The sequence below is a fragment of the Neodiprion virginianus genome, chromosome 3 (genome assembly GCF_021901495.1).
Source record: "Neodiprion virginianus isolate iyNeoVirg1 chromosome 3, iyNeoVirg1.1, whole genome shotgun sequence".
NCBI classification, from domain to species: domain Eukaryota; kingdom Metazoa; phylum Arthropoda; class Insecta; order Hymenoptera; family Diprionidae; genus Neodiprion; species Neodiprion virginianus.
In genome coordinates, this window is record NC_060879.1 from 18,760,588 (window position 1) to 18,784,731 (window position 24,144).

The 24,144-nt window shown below is 36.4% G+C and overlaps 2 protein-coding genes across 4 annotated transcripts; one reads left to right on the plus strand and one right to left on the minus strand.

Moving 5' to 3' along the window:
- The first annotated feature begins 130 nt into the window (after positions 1-130).
- On the plus strand, positions 131-21,703 carry LOC124300132 (F-box/LRR-repeat protein 16). Of its 3 annotated transcripts, none has more exons than XM_046753830.1 (7): positions 131-398; positions 7,279-7,631; positions 8,488-8,781; positions 9,507-9,798; positions 12,683-12,878; positions 13,668-13,816; positions 15,645-21,703. In XM_046753830.1, the coding sequence occupies exons 1-7, from the start codon at positions 302-304 to the stop codon at positions 15,791-15,793; spliced, it is 1,530 nt and encodes a 509-aa protein (XP_046609786.1). In that variant the 5' UTR covers positions 131-301; the 3' UTR covers positions 15,794-21,703. The 3 variants fall into 3 exon arrangements, with proteins under 3 accessions (XP_046609786.1, XP_046609787.1, XP_046609789.1); XM_046753831.1 differs by lacking the exon at positions 131-398 and adding an exon at positions 2,861-2,989; XM_046753833.1 differs by lacking the exon at positions 131-398 and adding an exon at positions 4,664-4,890.
- LOC124300133 (DNA-directed RNA polymerase III subunit RPC8) lies at positions 18,050-22,790 on the minus strand. Its single transcript, XM_046753834.1, has 5 exons — positions 22,538-22,790; positions 22,111-22,294; positions 20,424-20,564; positions 19,820-19,944; positions 18,050-18,768 (listed from the first exon to the last, which is right to left on the minus strand). Exons 1-5 carry the CDS (start codon positions 22,646-22,648, stop codon positions 18,715-18,717), a joined length of 615 nt encoding a protein of 204 aa, XP_046609790.1. The 5' UTR covers positions 22,649-22,790; the 3' UTR covers positions 18,050-18,714.
- Between the last annotated feature and the right edge of the window lie 1,354 nt (positions 22,791-24,144).

Sequence of the window (24,144 nt, forward strand, 5' to 3'; positions counted from 1 at the left end):
GGTATACTATTTTTATGATGTTCAAGAATGAAGTGTAATAATATTAACTAATTTATAATCTAAAAACGTGCGGTCAATTCAAGTCAGATTAATAATCTTTCTCTAAAAATTCCAAATTGGACGCAACAAATTGGCAACTAATAAATAGTCGTTTAGAGCTTTCATAATTTTCATAATTAAAAGATTGTTGATATCAGGATATCTAAAATAAATATGCTCAAGACACACGTCACCATAACAAATACCAGTTATTCTTGATCATAAGCAACCGTGTAAAAAGAGCGACTCGACTCTGAAAAGAATGTCTTCTATATCGGCACAAGGTGTTGTTGAAAGGGCGAGTGCTGAATTAACCAAAAGAATCAACGGTTTGGGTCTGCGCGCATCCAAGCACCATGGTTAGTTACTACTCTAATTTTATACACACGCTTTGTGACTGATTCGAACTGCCCGTTTGTGCACAAAATACTATACGCTGACGCAAAAAGTCAACGCCATTGTTATGGCAGTATAACGAATGCCATAGAACCATACTAATCAATCTGTATGAAGAATTGGTCTAAGAGTCAGTGATTAAGAAACCTTTTGTAAAACTTTTAAAGTCATTACGAACGCGACGATAACTCTAAAATACATTTTGAACATATTGCAGAAATTAAGGTTGTTTCAGCGTGAAGGTGCAATGCACTTATTGTGCATTTCTATTTAGACAAATAGTCAGCCATCAAAAAACTTACCTCGTGCCCGTAAGAAAATTTGTCATCTTATTATATGCTCGCTTAATATTATTAATAATTTATTCGGAAGCCTGTCTCGTTTATGGTAGTAGATGTGGTCTTAATACAGCCACAATAAAAATGTTATGCAAAAATGTGATAACAGTAAAGCTGATTTTTGGTGCGTTAGAAGCGATTGATGTTTGATTGTTTAATGTTAAGGGGATGTCAAACTTTTTCGGCGGATCAACTATTTTCCAACCGTTTCGACTGATTTCATGAAGTAAGTTTCCGGATTTTGGGTCAAATAAAATATAAAATTGGTGTTCTTTGAAAAACTCTTTGCGTCACACATTTTCTCATTGAAGTTGGAAATAATTCCATAGCTATCGTGCAGGTAGTACAGAAAACAAAAGTTGGTATGCAATTTCCAATCTGATGATAAACAATAAACTTGTACCGTGGATTTTCAAAGAAAGTTAAACTGAAAAACATAGTGTAATAAACGTGGTAAATCTTATGATCATAATTTGTTACGTAATAAAATTTATTTCGATCATCTAACAACTTCTAATAAAAAATTTATCTGAATATTGTTTATTAAAAAGTGTGGTGCAATAAGCTTTTTGAAGAAGACCATTTTCTAACGTTATTGTAACTAACACCAATTATGCAGTACGAAACGACAACGAAAGCCAGAGAAAATGTAAAACATTGCACAATAACCAAATTACAAATACAAAACAAAAAAATACAACCCACACACACTGCAGAGAAAAACCAAAAATAATTATATGCGAAAAAGATGTATCAATAAATTTAATTAATTTAAACTTAATTGACTATTGGAATCAGTATGATGTATCAATAAGGAACTAACTGAATACAATCTATGCAAACCGGCATCGGCAACATTTTGTATTGTGCAATGAAATTTTATTGATGGTTAAAATTTCATGGAGAAAAGAAAAACAAGAGTCGAATTTTGAACCTGCGAGCTGGGCATTGCGGGTTCAAACCTTTAAATGTTCGATGCGAGAATCAGCTTTACTCAAAAAATGAACGCCCAACACATAACTCATATTTTCACGTAGGTACTTATATTCTAATTTGGCACTAGTTTTCCACCAATCAGGTTGTCGGAGCGTACTATAGCGTTGAACATAATATATCGTTCACTGCTACCACACCAATATCAGCCTTCACGATATCGCGCTTCTGCATTGTTGTTTTTTCAACCCTCTTGCAGCTATACAACGGGGTACACTATATATCCGAAGTTTCAGTCGAACAATTGCTTATTTTCATTTATGACAGTTAATAAACGTACATAAATTAGTGTAACGCGTAAGCTCAACTTCACCATTTCGTGATTTTTCACAGCTCACCAAGTTTCATTTATTCCTCATGCCCTTGTTATTAGAGTTTTTGATCAAACTTAATCGATCGAAATGGCAGCTACATGCCACATCCGCCACTAGGAATAAGCCAGACTTCCGAATCAATTATTAATGGCGTTAAAAGAGTGTAATAAGATAGCAAATTTACCCACCGGAATGACGTAAGTGACTCTTAGACTAATTCTTGACTCAGTTTGACAGCGTGCTAGTGTGCAACATTCGTTATGCCCTTAAATTAGCTTGAAACGGCCAAACGCCATGCTGATTTAAGTTAGTAGTATGTACTGTTTTGCGTGATGCTACCCGTTTGCAAATTCCCGAATAGGACCCACATGCAGAGCCCTGCATGGGTCCTCAACTGTTTTGTATTGGTCGAGGGGCTATTAACTCTGATTTTTAATGTAAAAGTAATTTCGTCACTTTTAATGGTTTTAAATGATTTCGTATGATTTCAAGTGAACCCAGATAGTTTCAAGTCGGTTCGGATGATTTCGTCTAATTGCAAAATACTACGCGTGATTTCTCACACTTCGTATGATTTCATTCAATAGGCACAATTTTACGAGATTCCGAATTGATTTTACCAGAATTCATGGAGTTTCAAGTTAATTTCACAATCATCTCGTTAAAAGCATGGTTATTTCCTTGCAATTTCAAGGCTTTATATTTATATTATTAAGCCTGGAACCGTGCTTGACAACTTCTTGACTGATACCGAAACCAAGGCTATGAATATTTATTTTCAAACCACCCCTAAATCGTCAGCGCTTTCGTCGACTAGAGTATGAATGTGGAAACCAAACTCAATAACAGCGGCCTCCTCCACCACCTACCGTTTCCAGACCTTTGCACAAGACTGTGGATTGGATACTCGTAAGTTTTGTTAACCATTTTCATGACGGGTGCCATTATTTCTTATCAACTGGCTGAAGGGCCGGAGTGAGGTTATTGGCGAAATAGGGAACAGCGGCAATAACGGCACGATTCTATGAACCGCGCTTCGCTAGCTACGCATACATTCGATTCTGTGTATGATATGCAGAGGAGCCACATGATGTGACCGGTAACACCGTGTAGTGGTACCCGACATTAAGGCGGTCAGATCGAAATATTGCGAGTATATAGGAGTGCCACAGGATGATCAAGACTATAAATGCTTGCAACGTAACATTAACCCTAGAACTACCGAAATTAAGACGAAGCTGTTTCTACCAAAACCAGTCGAAATGAATGGTCTTCAAAAAATACTTAATAATAACAAATTTTCATATCATATTGATAGAAACATATTCTATTATTGCATATTTTTAAAGACCAGCTATTTGACTGGTGTCGTAGTTTTAGTGTTGATGATTTGAAATTACGCATGATGCTTCATTTTACCAACGACTTAACCATGAGAACGAAGTTAGTAACGTTACTACAACGATGCATGTTTAAGAAAATCGTTACATTATACCGCGAAATAGTAGGAAGAAGACAACATACAACATTCTGCGATAAAACTTGTCCCCAGTTTTGATATCACGTAAGAAGAACTGACCGAATGCGATTTAAGCGCATCTTACGGAAAAACGCGAAATTTTCGCTATAAAATGTGAAAAACAAAAGGCGGCGATCGTAACCTATAAACCTCTATGCTATTAACATGCTCCGTAAATTCGTAAGATACGCATTCGAAGTGAGTGAAAACCAGTGAAAAACGAGTAATTGCTTTTCAAATCTCAACCGACATTAAATCCGAGGAAAAGGTGGTAAACGGCGAATCGTAAGATTATAGGGGGAAGGGGGGAGAGCACTATACGGGCTTACACCGCGAGAGGCGCTTAAATCTTACCTCGGCAATTCCTTTTACGTTGCCCCAAAAACTGGACCGACTTTTGAGTATTGTCTCCTTCCTATTACTCCGAGCATTGTACAGATCAGCAAATGTTGAATTGTTTTTCGGTCTTCCTATTTACATAATTTCTTCCCGGACAAATTTATAACTCCATGAAAAATAATTTTTACGATGAAATTTTAAAAATAATATATAATATACCATATAAATCATGATTCGAATTTTAAATGCAGTTCCAAGTACGAAAAATCGACAGATCAGCGGTAGTAAGAATGAAAAAAAACATGTGTATGGCAATCACGCGCGAAAGAATAAAACTTCTGAAATTTATCTTCTTCTTCTATTATTTAACTTCAACTATTAAAAAAATGGCTCTTTACTAACTTATCAACCGTTTATTTATGGATTCTTGTTACTTGTACATGCATACATCATTTCCCTTAGGGATTCTGATGCAGATTATTACTTAGATTTGTATTCATGTTTATATTTCGTATTTGTTTTATGTTTCCTTTACGTACATAAGTTAGTTTTAAGTTTCATTTAGGTCTTAACTCTAATAGTAAGAGTGGTGTGGATGTGTGTGGGTAATTGTGTGATAGGGGTGAGGATTATCCACTCGCAAAATGTTGTGTGCCACGTTTCTGTTTGCGAATTCCTGTGTATCTTCTCTCGTCGGTGCGCTTAAGTATTGATACGCCAATGTTGGTAGTATTTCGAGGTTGTTCTGGTGAAGTTCTCGTAGTCGTTTCATGAAGGGGGTCTCATCCAACATTCCCCTTAGGTCTGCTGTGGGAAATGATATTGAGAGTCCAGCTGCATTTTTTAAGGCTTTCTCATACACCACCTCTAGGTTCTTGATGTTGGTTTTGTTAAATAGTGGTAGGAGGCACGCAGCTCCGTAACCAAGTGTGGTGGGAAGGTGAGAATGCAGGTTCGTATAATACAATTTGAGTGTATAGGTCATTCGTTTCTTGTCACACATGTCGTCCGCGTATTAAGATGTCATGTCTGCTGTTTCGTCGATATCCGAGATATACGTATAAGTTAAAGATTATCGGTCCCATCACCGGTCCTTGTGGAACACCGAGTGACTGGTGTTTCACTCCACTAGTTTTGTTTAGGAATTTCCCTTGCAGTTTTCTGTTCCTGAGGTATGATCCCAGCATTTTTATCGCTTCTTGGTTGATTTCTGTTACATGCAGTTTGAATGCCGGTGCTTCGTGACTAATGCAGTAGAATACCTTCGTGAGATCCAGTAATGCTACGTACAAGTTCTTATTTTCGTTTAATTTCTTCTGGATGAATCTTATGACTCTTGTAAGTTGCATAGCCGTTCCGTGTCCCGGTCGGAACCCGTGTTGCGAGTGTGGTATGATTACAAAGCAGTCTGCCATTCTGTTTTGTATAATTTTTATAACCATTTTCCCAATATGTTTAGTAGAGTTATCGGTCTGTATGATTTTGCTTGGTTTGCTGATTTACCAGGTTTGTGTATACACGTTCCAGTTTTCCATGTGTCCGGATAGCAGTTGTTTTTAGTCGAAAGTTAAATATTTCTTAAAACCTTCGCCTGCAACTTTCATGCATCATTTTTAGATGCACTTTCCCAAGCTGGTCCATATCCGTGACAAATATAATATGAATTCCTACACTTCACATATATGTATAATATGCGTGCATATTATATAGAATGTATTTTTTGTCTGGGTTCATCGTTCTCTTTTGTAATTCTCTTTCTATTTTTTCTTGTACCTTGGGACTGCTTCCTCTGATCAGTAATGTCTATCATGTATTTTTGTTCTTCCTCCACATTTTCTTATCGAATGCCTGCTTCCATATCCATTTCTATTTCCATTTGTATAGAGTAGCGATCGGTTTTATCTTATCCTATATAGATTATTTCAATTGAAGTTCCGTCATCCATCACCGCGATACACATCGTTCCAACAAATAGTAATTTTCTTTCCCATCACCTTATTTGTTACCATTAAAAATTGCTTCCCATTTTGTCAATGAGTCGTTCTAGATATCCTACTTGTCTCGTATTTTGATGGCTATTCTCAAAATTTCTTTCTTATTTATCTTACTTTTCTAATTCTCATATTATTTCTGTTAAAGGTTGTCTTCGTTTATTTAAAGTCTCTGCCTACATTTGTCATAGATATTCTTTTATACGTAAGTGATTTCGTGATTAATTTCCTCCACTATTCCTGATCGGACTTTTCGTAATTTTTCTTCCAATTTTTTAAGCTCATTACGATAAAACTAGTCGGAGTTTGTTTTTTTTTCGACTATTTAAATGGCATACATGAAGAGATCTTGAGTAGTTTTTCAGATCAACTTCACAATCATGACTGTACCCGTCATTTTTATCCGTGCGCGCGATGAACCGTATTTTCAAGTAGTAGAGCGGTTTTTAAAGAACTGATATTTTGACAGCGATAAAAAATAGAAACAAGCACTCCACTTTTCTAATCGTGCTTAGTGAAGATTTTTCATGGGGGGTAAAAAACACCCCGATGACAAGATTATATTATATTCTTTCAAAAGATCTTGACTTCATCACATCAAAAAATTTTGTTCCTATTTTTCTTCTGGTCTGCACTATTATTGTCATACATACAGCTTTTTTTACTCAATAACCTGTAAAATTATAGAGATTGCACGCACTCACGCATCCCAACCGTTCATACAGAAGATAAGGATAAGAAAAAGGAGTTAATATTAAAGGAAGTAAATAGTTTGATTATGAGATATTCCATCGACCTTCAATCTGGGTCTGATCCTTGATTTCTCGGGAGTGTTTGACGAAGTCGAGTCGCGTAAAGTGGATTGAAGGAGTTGCATGGTGATGGTTCTAAGTTAGGATTTGGAATCGAAGTGTATTAGATTTTGGACTTGATTTTCAATGATATGGCTAGCAGTTAGGCTGATGAGAGGTCAATACGAATCGTCATGAATCTTTCATTTGCAACGTTATGAATTATTTGTAATTGACATGTTGGAACGATAAGAGTTGCCACGAATCATTCAGAGTTATGCTAATACGTTGGACTCCCCCCCCCCCCCCCCCCATGAGAGCGGTTTGACATGATTACTCTAATTTACATTTGTTCAATAAACATTAAATGATGACTGTTCCAAATTATTCTTCGATTCTTAAGCTGTGTACAATACAATGGGGGGTGGCATCTTCCATATGCAGAGATTTTGCACGTACCCTTTTCCTTACAGAATAGTAAAAAATGTATATCAAAGGGTTAATTTCTTCAACGATGTGAGCGTGAAAATTTTTACATTTTTTTGTACATGTTGACAGGCGGGGGGAAGACCAGTGTCATGGAACGTGTCACAAACGTATTTTGCGGAGGCGGAGGAGGCACAAATACAAACTTACAAACGTCGAACGTGAATGCCACCCCTGATAAACCGAGCAGAGGTGGACCTATTCCTGGTGGCACACCCGCCAGTGGCAATATCAAGGGTTTGAATAATGGGACGACAAATCGTGGCCGCACGCTTCGAAATAGGGCAAAAAACGTACCACTGGCCAGTGGCTGTACAGGAGGACACGCAACTCCAGCTACTTGGGAACAGCTAATCCAGGATGACCATTTCCTAGGTCACTTCTTTTTGTATTTCACCGCCGGTGAAAGAAGGGTTTTGGCACAGGTATGCGATATTTCGAATATGTAAACGCCGCTGGTAAACACGTCCAATTATGCGTATACCTATAATAACTGTATGGCTGTGGGGTGAAATGCGTTCTTAAATACATTTGAAATAGAAATCGAAAAATGATTCTACAAATATTAGCGAATTGGAACAATGATAATGACCTTCGTAATTCTGTTTCGAATGAACAATGTAAAATAGATGTTTGAAATGAGTTACAAAATGTAAATTGGCATTTTACCTCAAGAATTTCATACACGCACTCATTGATGTACCGAGAAAAAACGGAGAAGCTTATCAGGCTGAGCGATCTACTGCACATGCGCACAATAATCGAACGCTATTGTTCTGCGTAATCGCACCAGGATCAAATTTTTATCTACAAGGCAGCTGGAAAATCAACTTACACGAAACGGGGCATAATATGTCACACTTTCGCACGTTAAGTGGACAATTGAAATTGTATTGCCATGATGACTCGTAGTAGTCATTAATCAGTTGACTACAGATGTTTGCCAAACCTTCCAAAATGGGTACATCAATTATTTAAGATGTGATGAAACTAAAAAAAAATCGCTTAACCTGCCAAGTTTCACGGTTTCCTCTGGAATGTCACTGAACCACCTTATGTATGTTCTTGAAAGATCACATGATCGTAAAAGCAATATTTCAAGTTCCACAATTATTTGTTCTTGTGTAATTATGCAATGAAATGATATGTGCTGTCCTAGAGTAATATCACAACGAATACACGAAAATCGAGAACTCATGTTCAGAAATACATTTTAATATCAGTGATATTGTCGATGTGTAAGAAGCTATTCAAGATACTCTAACGTCCTTAAAAATTCAGGTTTGTTCGAGATGGAGGGACGTTCTTTACGCCAGACCAAGGCTTTGGGCCGGGTTAGTTCCAGTAGTACGATGTCGAGAGGCCCGAGTTATGGCTTCTAGTTCACGAACTCGTCTTTACGCATCTTTAGTAAGAAGAGGATTTCATTCTTTAGTTTTGTTGGGTGCAGCCGACGAAGACGCCTTGGAACTAACGCATAGCTTTCCTCTGGCACAAAGGCACGTGCACTCCTTGTCATTAAGGTGCTGCGCTGTGACTGATAGAGGTTTGGAAGCCATGCTGGATCATTTGCAGGTGAAAGCATATTTTACCTATTTTACAAAGTAAAATATACACTTTATGTCAAATAATATCAAAATCTTAGATTTCTTTCAACTTCTGATTTTGAATTCCATTGAACGTATAGAGTACCGTAGATAAGCTTCCAATATAGGTAAATGCCCAACAGCTACAATAAACTTTTTCTCAAAAGAGCGCTATTCAACTTTGTAGTCCACTCGAATGAGACATAAAATTAATATAATTATACTCATGGCAATTGAGGGAGGGGTGAGCATTTTCTTATGCAAGTAGTTGTGGTTTCAAAGAACATACCTAAATATCCACATGTGTACCTAATAATTAACCGTTTAAAACCATTTTTCATCGACATCTAACCGTTAATTGTTAGATGCCGAGTGCTTGAACCCGATAAAAGAGTAATTTATCATAAGAGTACATGTTAAACGATGCAAAATATGCATAATGATATCTTTCCCACAGACGCCTTTGAATCACTAAAATTAATTCAGCTATAACCCGTGTTTCAATTTTCATCTTTTGTCAACCGCCATTTCATTTTCTAATATAACTCCTTTAATAATAATCCAAATAAATGGCATTTTACTTGGTCAGTAAGGATGGAATATGGCATCGTGTTAACCTCAAAAATAAACAAATCTATTATGCGCATTCGACGCTCATTAGAAGAGTTTGTGAGTATTTAGTACACCCTAAAATATTTTTTCCTATCATTTCAGGCCTTGTTCGAACTTGAATTAGCTGGCTGCAACGAGATAACAGAAGCTGGTCTTTGGGCTTGTCTAACCCCAAGAATAGTTTCACTATCGTTATCAGATTGCATTAATGTTGCGGATGAAGCTGTCGGTGCCGTAGCTCAGCTTTTACCAAGCCTCTATGAGTTTTCTCTTCAAGCTTATCACGTAACTGATGCTGCGCTTGGATATTTCAGTCCAAAACAAAGCGGATCACTGAGCATACTCAGACTTCAGTCTTGTTGGGAGCTGACGAATCACGGCGTTGTTAATATTGGTAAGTGATATTACATACAGTATTACATCTGCAGTTATAAATACCAATACCTGAGCACAAAATTGGAAAAATGATCTCCAATATTCGAAGTTAGTTTCAAAAAACGTTGGTACACGGATCAGGAAATTTTATATTATCATTTGATACACGGACAAAGTGTTTTTAGTACGTAGCTGCCTTTGTATGTTTCAAGGAATATGTTCTTGAACAACAAGGCCCCATTTATACTGAACGTTTTTTCCATCTTGCTTAACCTATAGATTATAAAATTAGTTGTTTGAAAAATGTTAATATTTCCAAAATCTGAAAACAATTGGCATCACGCAGTAAACTATTAGAATAGCTTTTTACCACTATTGGAAGATATAGATTTTGTAGCAGTAAAAGTTAGACATGAAAATTATGCAAAGCAAGAAAATGGCTATTTTAGAACAAAATGGCGGGCGAGGTTCAGGGGTACAAAACAAAAAATTGCGAAGGAACACCAAAATTATGTTTGGGGGGAAACCAACTGGAAATATGCATGTAAATCACATGCAACAACTTTGAAAAATCTGCATTGGGGAATAAAGTTTCTTTCTCGTGTACTGTGAGCCAACCATTATAACGTGAATAACAAACACAAAGCCGGATACCGTAATCATGGATATATCAGTATGTATTGAAAAAAGCAGGGATATCTCTAAAACACCAAATAGCATATCTCAAAACTGAAAAGGAATGGTACAGCGATACGAGGCGACCCAATAAGCAAATGAACTCTTGACTCTACTGACACCACCTACGACTCTACGAACACCAGTTTGGTATCTCTCTTCGAATTAGTTACAACTCGTATGTTGTAGAATATCATACATCATACATCATACATCATCATAGACAGTATTAAAGTTCGAAACCAAATTTTGGATGTTCGGATGTTCAGAAAGTGACGTCACCCAAAATTTTTTTTCACTTGACGTCATCGATCTATAGTAATCGTCGACGACGAAAATCAGCTAGCCGAATTCCTCAGTCTGGAAACAACCGCGCAGTAGAGCGGACGCATGAGAGTCGCGCTCCGCAAATTTCGAGTACCGGGTTCTCAACCTCCCGGATCCCGCGCTGCGGGTCTGCTACCTGGTGAAACTCGACTTCCAGGACAAGCGTTTCGTAGTTTCTGCGGTCCAGGTAGGCTACCTTGTGAAACTCGACTTCCAGGACAAGCGCTCCGTAGTTCCTGCGCTTCAGGTCCGCTAGCTGGTGAAACTGGACGTCCAGGATAACTGCTCCATAGTTTCTGCGCTCCAGGTCCGCTACCTGGTGAAACTCGACTTACAGGACAAGCGCTCCGTATTTTCTGCGCTCCAGGTCGGCTACCTGGTGAAACTCGACATCCAGGACAAGCGTTCCGTATTTTCTGCGGTCCAGGTGGGCTACCTTATGAAACTCGACTTCCAGGTCAAGCGCTCCGTAATTCCTGCGCTTCAGGTCCGCTAGCTGGTGAAACTGGACGTCCAGGATAAGCGCTCCGTAGTTTATGCGCTCCAGGTCCGCTACCTGGTGAAACTCGACTTCCAGGACAAGAGCTCCGTAGTTCTGGCTGTCCGGGTCCTTGACCTGGTGACTTTTGACCTTCAGGACTAATTTGCCTTAGTTCTGGCTGTGCAGGTCCTCTACCTGGTGGATCTTGACCTCCAGGACAAGTGCTGCATAGTTCTGGCTGTCCAGGTCCTTGACCTGGTGACTGTTGACGTTCAGGACTAATTTTCCGTAGTTCCTGCGCTCCGGGTCATCTACCTGGTGGATCTCGCCCTCCAGGACTCGCGTTCCGTAGTTTTGCCTGTCCAGGTCTTTTACCTTGTGAATTTCGACCTCCAGGACTGGCGCTCCTTAGTTACGTTGTGTTGAAATTGTTGCTGTACATGCAATATCTACTAACAACGTTATCGACTGGACTTCGAGATTCACTATGTAAATTATTGTGTATGTATTGTAACGTTTTGACGTACGTCACGAAATAAATACGGGTTCGTGAGCTTAATTAGCGAAGCAATTAAGGGCGGAAATTAAATATTGAGAAAATGCTTTAATGGCAAGTAAGTGTTTTCAACCAGTGTTTTGAACAAATTCAAACAAGGCTGTTTTTACAATACTAACGGTTGACGCAGCAACCTTATTCATTTTATAACATATGAAGTCTTACATGTCTTTTATCTGTGATGACTAATAGATCAGTTGAAAGTGAGGTAAAACGGGTGATTTCACCCTTTGTAACAGTATATTACGATACATAAGAGCAGAATTATCAGGTAGTAAGTTATGTTTTAACATTCTACGAATGTACGCTAAACTAATGACAGTAAGGCTTATCCAAACGAGCACAAAAATCAGCTGTACTAGGCATCCCAACCTTGTGCACATATGTGTGATAATGTATTGATTAACACTTATTACCCATTGAACAATCCGAGGTATCTGGTAAATCTTGTATAATCATTTGGTAAAACACTGACAACGAGTAAGTGAGCGTAGCGAGCGCACGAGCACAAAAACCAGCTACACTAGGCAACCGACCCTTTAACGTTTTAAAGTTAGTTGAAAACTAAAAGAGACATCCTTTTTTTATCGGCGGAAAAACGGTTTAAAGGAGCAAAAGCGACTCCCGAAGATGGGCACCCAACAGAGTGATTTCTTGATGCGCTCTGTGTACATATTCGAATTTGTCCATTCGTTCATTTACTGGCACAATTACTTTCAATCAAAAAAAACTTACACACTGTGAATTGTCGACCTATATGAATTCGGGTCGTTGGTAGTCAATTATAACTTCAAATGGAATATCGAATATGAGTTTATACTGTGCAGGCGAAATTATATTCTAAGAAAATATCCATTATTTCAGTACATTCCTTGCCCAACCTCACTGTACTTTCGCTGTCTGGATGCAGCAAAGTTACGGACGATGGCGTTGAATTAATAGCTGAGAATTTACCCAGGCTTCGTTCGCTGGATCTAAGTTGGTGTCCTAGGATAACTGACGCGTCTCTGGAGTGCATCGCGTGCGATTTGAATCACTTGGAAGAGCTTACGTTGGATAGGTAAGTAAAGATTCGAAAAAAAAAAATTGGTAGAAGCAACCATACCTACCTGTTTATCAAAGTATTAATTACAATGAGTAGGTAATAATCGCAACAAAGATAAATGGAAAGTAGTGTTTTTGACTCATTCAAAATTTTAGAAATTATTCGTTACCTTTCGAATCATTCTGAAAAATAAAAATTACAGACAAAACTTTGGAAAATTGTATTTTTTGACAATAATTACTGTTTCTCAACGTGATATAGTATATTACAGCCCTGTGAAAAAAGCGTGCAGCGCAACTTACAATATTTATATATGTATATTTTACGCACACTATCAATTACTCTGTGCACTAAAAAAACGATTGTACCGTTCCGCATACTCAGGGATCGCCCATATATTGCATAAGATGGTTTTTGGCGTTATTGGACCAGTCCCTCCGCCTAAATAAAGAAGTGTAAAACTATACATGTTACCTAAGGTTTGTAAAGTGTTTAAACGTTCAAAAAGGTCTAGCCGGATAAAGATGTCGAAAATGTCCCAGAAGCTTTTTGACGCGCAGTTTGAACAAAACATTGGTCATTAAAAGAAAAAGTTTTATACCAAGTTCAATCCCCTGTGGCTTTAATCCAACATTGAGTGTAAAATCTTGTTTGTTTTATTTTCATTTTTTCCCTCTGCATCTATAAGAGCTGTTACATTGGAAAAATTTCAGAATTTTTTTTTTATGTTCTATGCGACATGTATAATCCCATTAAATATTGTATTGAAAAGGTATCATACAAGTCATATAATTTTTCTTTCAGATGCGTTAATGTTACGGATATTGGCGTTGGTTACATTTCTACGATGGGTTCATTGAGTGCACTCTTTTTAAGATGGTGTTTGCAGTTAAGAGATTTTGGACTCCAGCATCTATGCAGCATGCGATCTTTACAAGTGCTTTCTGTTGCAGGTATGATTTTAGTGAAAATTATAAGCATTTTAGTTCCTTGATGAGATTCATAACCAAATTGAATTGAGTAGAATACTACGCATTTATCGTGGAAAAACCAGAATTTAATCAAAATCATATAAGAGAGAACGGAGGCCTTGCAAACTAATTTGATAACCAATTTGCATACTTAAAAATATCGAAACCACCAAGGCGATTGAATTTCTTAGACAACTATATATCGCAGAATTTAGTAATCAATTAGATATTTTTATAATGAAGCAATACTCTAATTAACTCTGACGCAGCATTTTAGATCATAGCTCACGAATACAATAACTTACACTTGTCTGCAGTAATTTGAATTGTAAATGTTCTCTGTCTAATTGTAAGGATGTTTTGGATTTCGCGGAGTTCCAATTTTGCAGATTCCATTTCAAACTGATCATGATCACCGACCCAAAAGACCTGCAGCGAATATCAAATTTTCTGAAGATCTCAAAAATGTAGGCGTTTTCGTATTTTGCAATTTCCATATTTGGCTGGTTATTATAAGTTTGGAAAATTGACCTGAAATTCGTAAACAGCGCTCCAAAAAATTTCATGTGCCCAAATATAATATACAAATTGCGGAAAAGATGATTTTCGTTATGTAGCGTTAATACTCAACTGGGGCACGACGATTTCTGATGTCAAATGGGACTAATACCACCGAAGGGGTTAAAAGAATCGCTGATCGGTATTATCCCTCTCTACTTGTTTCGATTGCTCCCTAGCTACACGAAATGCGCACCGTTTTTCAACATATCGGGCCGATGCATATATTCGCTACAGGATTTCGAGTCTAGATCATCCAAAGTATAAAATCCCATAGTTTCATATTAATGTCCGGACCATGCCACATTCACTATGCTTTCATGTTCATGAAGAGAGATATTTCGTGGTAATTACTGTAGGGTCCTTAACTATTTTTATTTTGTACCGTAACGAAAAAACATAGTTCTGAGTACAAAATGAAAATAAACTTTTTTTTTTTTTGCTGTAACCAGAAAATCTGGTCAATGTTAGTATTTTGAACGAATATGGCTACTCGTACATCATTTTTTATTAACGATTACACATAATTTGATGTACGTGCAGAAAAAATTGATGTTAAGGACTCATACAACTAAAAAAAATGTAGTTAACTGAACAGATTTGACGATTCAATAAGCAAAAAATGAAGTATTGACAACTATAATTATACCGAAAAATAACTTGTACCACATTTCCTTGTTATTACAACAATATTTAAACCATTATTGTTATAATACTTATTTTACTAGAAATTTCTAACTGTAAAAAATGGAAATTCTTCGCAGTATTTGAATGTTTTCCAGACCACAGAAAAACGCGGTACAACTATACAACTATTTATAATGTAATCATAGTTGTCAATACTGTTTTCTGGTTACTGTAACATTAAATATATTTTTTTAGTTTACTTTACTTCTATTGGTTAAATGAGGCCTCGACATCAATTTGTCGTGATGCTGATATGAAATGTTTGCAATAGTTACAAGAAAATATTAGTACGAGTTAGCTAGGTTAAACACAGCTCTGAATTAATAACTCCGACTAACAATAAAAACGAACGGGATTCTTAAGATGATCCCTTATGGAAATTGTCTCTTCAGGGTATTATTTCAGTGCATGAATTCAAGACGCAAGAAAGTCACAGAAAGGTTATAAAATAAAAAATTGTGGCCTAGGAATTCGCCAAGACGGAAGATCAAGAGTTAATATTTTTTTTCTCGTACAAAAAAAAAAGCTTTGAATGTGAAACATTACAATGTGTATTTGTGTACAGGTTGTCCACTCTTGACCAGCAGTGGCCTATCGAGCTTGATACAATTGCGGCACCTCCATGAACTAGAACTAACTAACTGCCCCGGAACATCACGCGAGCTATTCGATTATCTACGAGAGCACCTCCCACATTGCCTGATCATTGAATAAAAGCTTGATGCCGAATATGTTCGCACCGACGGCAAATTAGAGGTAAAGGCAAGGTAAAATTGAAACGTTTACACCGAAGGTGAAACACAGGTAGAGGTAAGATCTACGAATCAGGACACCTATTGAAAGAGAAATTAAAAATCAGGCATTGTAAGACATTTCTGTTGGAATCTTCGCATCCTGTTACTGAGTCATTTCCAAAGTCTTTGCAGCTTATTGTGAGAATCTCGTATTTACGAAAGCCAGTTTCTAGCAGCATACCGTTTTAATTAACCTCAGAGAGATAAATTAGTTTTTCACTCGTTTCATTGTACGTTGAAAAATGGGCAAAAAAATATGATCCAACCGAAGCGATAAAATTTCAAAGAGAGGTCCGCGATTGGTTTACAAACGAGATACCAGCATCACTCTTGTCACCTTATTCATCTGTAATTCGTGTGAGCAATCGTGAGCCGGTTTTGTTATTCAGATTCACAATTTATTTAAGTGGGCAGCTATTACTTTTTGTGAATATGGATTTCGATCTGACCTCAGCGTGTTTATTGTAATTCAGAGTCCACGTTGAACAATATTGCATGCTCAAATGTGCTACAATCTCATTTTCACATTATAGACTTGAGTCAATTTATCTTACTATAATTTTCTCTAGCAGCGCTTGAAAAAGAAACATAATCATTTAATTGAAATGAAATCAATTGTACACGTAACATAATTTTTTGGTGGTACCTCATTAGACAGAGTACGTTATGCGTTGAAAAAAATAAATGCCAATGAAATTAGCATACGCTTTTACTCAGTACGCACATGAAAATACTAATTGCCCAGAACACATAGTAATTCCGTGTATTTCACTTTCTTGCCTGTATTCTGTGTCTCTGTAATTGGCATTGTGGCGAAAAGTGATTAAACATACGATACTTGCATTTTTACATGGCTGCCCCTTGAATATGAGCTATCGAAAGTATTTGGTTTGCCCGACTTTCTCTACAAACGTTTCATCTGCGGTATAATCGTAGTCGTTGTATATATTAAATCCAGAAATGGAAAATTAATTGCAATGACTTAATTTGAATAATAATTTGGTCATAATATAAGTAATTCTGAATGTCGCATGTAGGCATGACACTCTACTTATGCGAACATATTTAAAAATGTCGGCTACCATAAGGGGAGACAGTATTTGACTTAAGACTTTTTTCAAAGCAATACATAAGCATTTATGAAGATAAAGAATGTCAACAAAAAATATCTGATAACATACTCAAGCGACAAAAAATCTTACTGATGCAAATAAGAATTTAAGTCAATCGTCATTTTTCGTTTAGCTTGCATAGAGACAATAGTTATCATTACTTACAGTTGCTTAACAATAAATGAGTAATTGATTGACTTCTTTAAATTCCTGAAAGTATTGCAAAGATATCCTAACACCTATTAATACACTAACGGATTCATATTGGTACGAAACAATTTTTACTGATATTTCGTTGTTGCACGTAGTCTTTCATGTGAAAAGTAAAATGTCGAATAATTGTTCGTTATTAATTATAAATTATTCTGTAATTACTTTTTATACAAAAAAAAAGGAACCTACTTTATTTGTGACTGTATACCTTTTAATTGTACGAGTTTTTCCTGGTATGATTAAAATCTGTGCTTGAGGACATGGGTCAGCCATCGTCACTCGACTTATCCACGTGAGAAACACAAAGATCACGTATTTTCAAAACGAAATTTATACACAGCTAAATTTCCCCAAGTAGATCATTAACGAAAACGATCGTATAATATCTTCCGAGACGAAACGCCTAAACTTAAGGTGGTATTCTAGTCTAGAACTTTGAAAAAATCGATTTTTTCCCATGATCTGATACTATGAATTATGGAGAATAAGTGGGTGAAGGATTTTTTCAAAATTCGGCAAATTGGTGACGTTATACCAACTCTAAGCACCGCACTTCACGATAGGAACGCAGATGCGTGCTTCTTCTCAGTCTTCAATCTTGAATCTTGGTACGAGTCCACTTAGTTTGTCCTTTGGGTATTTCAAATCTTAGTTTGGTCTCAGATAACCCATGTCCTCAAAATTTGCGACTCGGGATAATAATTTGAAAATATTCTGTATAATAAAAATTGATAATTATTAAATTTATTCAATTATTAAAACAATAAATTTAATGTTGATTGTGGTTTTAGTTTAATCAATTGGGATGTGCTCAGTCAATAGTGATAGTAAGGCAACAGATAATACTCAGAAACTGTGGAGATTTTTTTTTATTTATAATTATATACCTATATAAGTATATTGACATATAATTTTATGCTATGTTATTACAACTTATACATTGTAAAACAATTGGTAAACCGTATTTGTAAAATTATTTATTTTGACAAACTTACTCTACTCCAAGTCTTCTGTCGTATTGGCATGTTATGTACGCACCAAGTTAGGTAAATACTAAATGAACTGCTATTACAACAGTAATTATAATAAGTGAATAATTTTACTGGATGGCTTATTTGGAGTAAATGGAAATTTTGTGACAACGTAAGAAGCGAATGACAGTTAGCTGCTGGGAAAGTAATAGTATTTGAATATTGAAAATATTTTACGCGTGAAAATATACATTTAAGATAACAAAGAACGTAATAATTGTAAATACCGAAGAGAAAAGGAAATTAATTAAATTTGCAATTTCGTTATGATTCTAAAACGAAACCGATGTGTGTTGTGTTACTTCGTGATGTTTTGCTGATGAAATAATTTGTCGTACGGATAATAAAGAAGATGCTAAGAATAGTAGAACGAGATATTAGGTAAAATAAAAGTATTGTACAAATTGCCTCGTCTCATGGTATACAAACCCTCATTTTATATCACAATTATGAATCGTCCATCCTATACATTCCTCTTTGAACTTTCAACTATTTTCCCACCAAGAGAGAAGTCCAAGGCCTGGCTCATCTATGGCAGCCTGTAATGATCGAATTTATGCATGTTAATGTCTTTCTTCAGGAAAAAAGTTTTAGGATCGTGATTCAACGAAAATAACTTCTTATAAAACTTCCGGTATTGTATAGTACTTTTTAGGTCAATGTGCGAAAAAAATTACATATATATGACAGATTAATAAACCATAAGCTGAATTATTTCAGGTTATTTGATTAAGATTATTTCCACAAGAGACATTATCGTGTATTAATTGTGAATTCAAGGTGAACGATGTTTCTTTAAAACCGTGTAAAATCATACAGAAATCACACGACTCATTTAAGTACGTTTTTGTGGAAATACTTTGATAAATGCACGGTTAGTCTAATTCTAGCACAGTTTTATGAAGAAAAAAATCGCAGTATCATAAAAAATTGCAGGGTACTTCTGACTCTCGATAACTTCTTCCTCGATAATTTTCCGCTTATCGTTAAACTGCCTTCTCTATGAACGGGCTCCACGTATAGAAATAAATTTATCTAGAGACTGAGGAAAAACTAATACCAAGGCTAAAAATTTTGTGTTTTTGTGAAAATCTATTTCTTATAGTATTCGACATTTTTTGAACTCAAAATATAGAAGTAATGAATAACGTGAAGAAAGTATCATCCATTTTAGGTTTATTAAGTTTTTCCTATTAAAACTTCCATTTTATGGAACTTTTTTCTGATGAATTTCGATTCATTTCTGAAGCATTTCTTTTTGCGTGAAAATCCTGTCCGTTTGGTCCCATTTTCTCGCCATCATTCGGGTTTCCCCAAATGCATTGCCTGCACCGCGGTTACAGTAGACTAATCAGGATGAAAATAGCCTTCGTAATATTGTCCCCTTCTAAGTAGACCGAGAATAAGAAGTTATGGAAAGTTTACTGTACGGAAAAAAGTCTGCGCAGATTTTCCTTTTCCGGCATAGTTGTGACGAAATCGCCCATGGCCAGATAATTAGATGGTTCCTACCAGTTCTTGTATGACCAGCAATTTTTTACGTAACGACAGGTGTGATTTGACTCATTTATTTAAACAAAATATACGTACGCTGAGAGTGTATGGCGAAGTTAAATTCACTTCAGATTTTTCAACAGTTTCGGTGCTAACAGACGGACCAACGGGTGATGTTTCAATAAAAGTTTCATTCACGATTCTAAACCGTATACTTTCACCTGAAAAAATCAATAGAGGTATTATTTGTACTTTGTATTTCGATAATAAATCATAAATATTCCACGTAAAGTTGCACTTATGATATATATAGCGTGCTCTACGGGGATATTTTTACGTAAATAAAGTATGTTTCATTCTACCTATAAATAAGTACAGGTACTCTTAAAATGTACCTAGGTACAAGTAGAAGGTACTTGCTAAGGAATGTACCTAGGTATAAAAAAGATACTTGTTCCTAGATACTTTACAACACTCTCGATATTCCAGTGTTCTTGGAACATATCATTTTCCTCAGAGCTATGATTAGAGCGGAAAATCGATATCAAAAAGGTGAAACTGATTCATAAAATTTTTCTGTGTACGTTTTAATAGCATCGATCATATTACTTCAGTAACCACTGAGGGAAGATCGTTGAGTAAGGATCACACTGACAAGGGTAGATTATACTAGACCTTAATGGATTGACGTAAATCTTACCAGCATCCATAAATAAGTCATGCTTATCTCCATCTCCAGTATCATATTCCCAAACCCATGCTTGCTCAGTTTGGTCAAATCTTGAAGGATGTTGTAGCTTATGAGGAGGGATAATTATGTCTTCAAAAAATCCCAAAGTGACTAAATAATAAAAATATTTGTATAACAATATATTAATAGAATTCATGTTGCACAGCGTGAAAAAAAATGGATGTAATTTGCTGTGACATTTTACTACTAGATCTATTGGTTTCATTGTAGCATGAGGGCGAATAATTTTTCATTGATACAGCGTCAAAAAATCGTAGAAACATTAGAGAATGAATATAAAAAAAAATACTGTTTCTGTCTGGAAATATGGTTTAAAATACTTCTAGGACTTATAATGGAACTCTCTCTTCATTTCACAATTCTTTGAATCTAATTAATAATGCCCAACTGTTCACAGTTTTGCGAGGACCTTCCATGTTTTGAATATACAAAATTACAAGTTCTAATTTTAATTTACTCAACTATAGGATTATAAGCTGATAGTATTAGTTGTTTCGAGCATATCGTGAAAGGCTTGCCACGAGAAAATGTAAACACTCCAATGGGAGCACCAAGCGTAGATTTAGTCATAATACCTTCCTTGAAATATTGAAAATGAAGAAGTACAGCAAGCATAATTATAGAATGGAATCACGATCACGTCGAGAACATGTCAAAAACAACAAATCGTAATCAAATCTTGCCAGGAAAACGATAGATAATAAAGAGACTAGGTAAATCATGTATGTTGTGCAAAGAAAAATTATTTATTTATTTGACGGAGACTAAGGTCTCCTACAAAATTGCTCATGAATTATACATCGGCTCAGCAGTGTAAAAGTAAAAAGACATATAGGTCATGGTTCTGGTTTGCTAGGGAAGTAATTTCATGAATTAATGGAGGATCAGCCTGAATCGAGACATAAGATAAATGTTGTGTTACACCTGCAGTTGCATATTAAGTATAATATGTGCAGTACGGTACAGCAGAAAAAAAAAATTATGGAAATACTTTATGTCAACACCCTTACAAAAAGTTTGGTTTTCGACGCATGTTTAACGTGTAGAAAGTCGTTAATTTTTAAGTTGTACAGGAATAATATTTGTGTTATAAGTGTGGGATTGGGCGATTTTCAATGAGTCGGAAGGTTGCAAACCGGATTTAGTAGTAAAAATTATCTTGGCAGTGATGTACTGCAAGACTTCTTAGTTTGATTACCATCTTCCATTTCAATATCGCAAGTTGATTTGAAAAAAAAAATTCAACAGCCAAAAACTCGACAATACCAAGTACTTTAGCTGACTTACTTAAAATTTAGAACAGAAAATAAACTTGAGGTAAAGATATACTGATGGAGTTTTTGAATCCAAGATACATTCCAATTTCAGCAATCTCAACACAGCTATTTCAACTACATATGTGCTAATGATTCTGTTTCATTTATTCAAATGATTTAAATTAATCGAAATCTCAATTTCCAAGTTCGAAGCCTCGTCTTTAATCACGAGTGATAACATATACTTAATTCATTTGTGTCACGATTTAGAGTTACTTATATTTCAACAAAACTATCATACTTTAGAAGAAAATATGCAATTATTGGAAACTAAGTAATTTCGGGACATTTCCCAGACTTGGATGAATTAAAATATTTACCATGTACACCATCAGCACTGCAGCTCCGAATCTTTCCAACAAGAATCTCTTCAACGAATGGTCTGAACACGATAAAGCGAAAGGTCACTTTTGTGTGAGAAGAACCATCTCCAGGAAAAATGTAAGAATCTTCAATACGAGTCATATCATGTAAAGCAATACACAGACCCACGTTGTGATATACCTGAAATTAACGATACCATATTAATACAGTTAGTAGACGTTAGGAATCAACAGTCAATTTGGTTCCTTCAATTTAATTAACCTAATAATCTGTTCACTGTTTACTGCAAAATAATTCAGGAAAATAATCGTGTTATAAGAAGAACATAAAGCCTACAATATAACAGGAATTTGTTTACCTGCTTTACAAATTTGTACTCCAGTAGAAGATCGATTAGATTGTAATTTCCAAGAATTCACCTACCTTATTAGCTAGTTTTCTGTTCAGCTCATCAGCAATAGCATCGTTCAATTTTCGCTTAAACATCCACGGACGAATTCGAACATTGTCTTCAAATTCGGCAAGTACAAACATCTTGGCGTCGAACTCCTGAATTCAACTCACATAACCTATTTTTGTTTTGTTATTGACCACCAAGGCGCGTGCATGGAACTCGTCTTTTCTCCATGCTTGAAAAGAAACGGGTAGAACCACGGTCTTACATACTGGCTGGAAACTCCATTGAGGGGGGGGGGGGGGGGGAAGCCATTTTTGTGTTCACTAGTAGTCGCCACTAGGTTCGTCGCGATCTTGGCCGCGATCGAAAATTGACTGACAGTACTGTCAGCAATCTTTTATCTCTTTTGCGCTGCTGAGTTCATGGACAGCTCTGTCTCTGTCCTAGGGAATTTTTAGTACTGGCAGTCAATTTACGAACACGGTGGCGGGGGTCCACACAAGCCGTGGATTCGCCATATACATATACTAGCAGCCCATCCCGGCTTCGCACGGGCATATAATAATATTAAGTAATAATATAAATGTTATTTTTCTAGAAACTCACTGTAAACATTGTGTATTTTCTTTTATTATATTATTATATGCCCGTGCGAAGCCGGGATGGGTTGCTAGTGTAGCTTATAGGTATGACACGTTCGTAGATTTACCATAGCAGCGCCATCTATTGATTACTTACTCAACCCAGTCGAAAGGTATCGACATCTGTTAGAATCATTTGGAGTTAACAGATAATTGTGACTGTCAAATAATAACAGACAATTAATTAGCAATAAAATAAAATTGCGACTATAATTTGAGATTTAAACTATCCTATCTCTCAAGTTGGATCGAACTGCACATGGTGTGCGTATTTTATTATAATCGGTTAAGTGGTTTAGGAGTCCATTGAGGACAAACATCGTGACACGAGATTTATATATATTAAGATGGTATTCGCTCACTCATCGTATTTATTGAGGTCACGGTCTTACATACAGGTCTTGCGACTCAATAGAATTCCAATGGTAGAGAGTGGCTCCTCTGTTGAAGAAAAATCCAGATGGAGCTGCGATCGAGGGATGCATCAACATAACCTACAATGTTTAAATAAGACCGTGGGGTTAGGATTCCACGCCCATGTGACGCGCGAGTGCGACTATCGTCATCCTTGTCGCACCGGGCATCCCTCGATCGCAGCGACGCTAGCGGCTTGACACGTTAAGAGGCCCACGTCGAAACTCAGAGTCGCAAGACCTGTATGTAAGACCGTGATTGAGGTTATTCTTATCCTGGTAACTAGACCGCAGCGACAACTGGTAGTGCCGCTAGAATCGAGATTTTCTCTTGCTAAAGCGACGCGAATAATCGTGGCTCCCAGCATAGGGGTTTCCAGACCTGTATGTAAGACCGTGGGGTAAAATATTATTGATGATATGGCGGTTAACTGAAGAATATAAAGACAGTTGCCCTAATGAGCTTAGGTGTGACAACCAAAAATCGTCGAGCGCTTGCGCCCTCTGAGATGTTCCAACGGTAGAGTTGAGAACTTATTGCAGAACATCAGAGAGTTACCGATTTCGACATGATGCCGG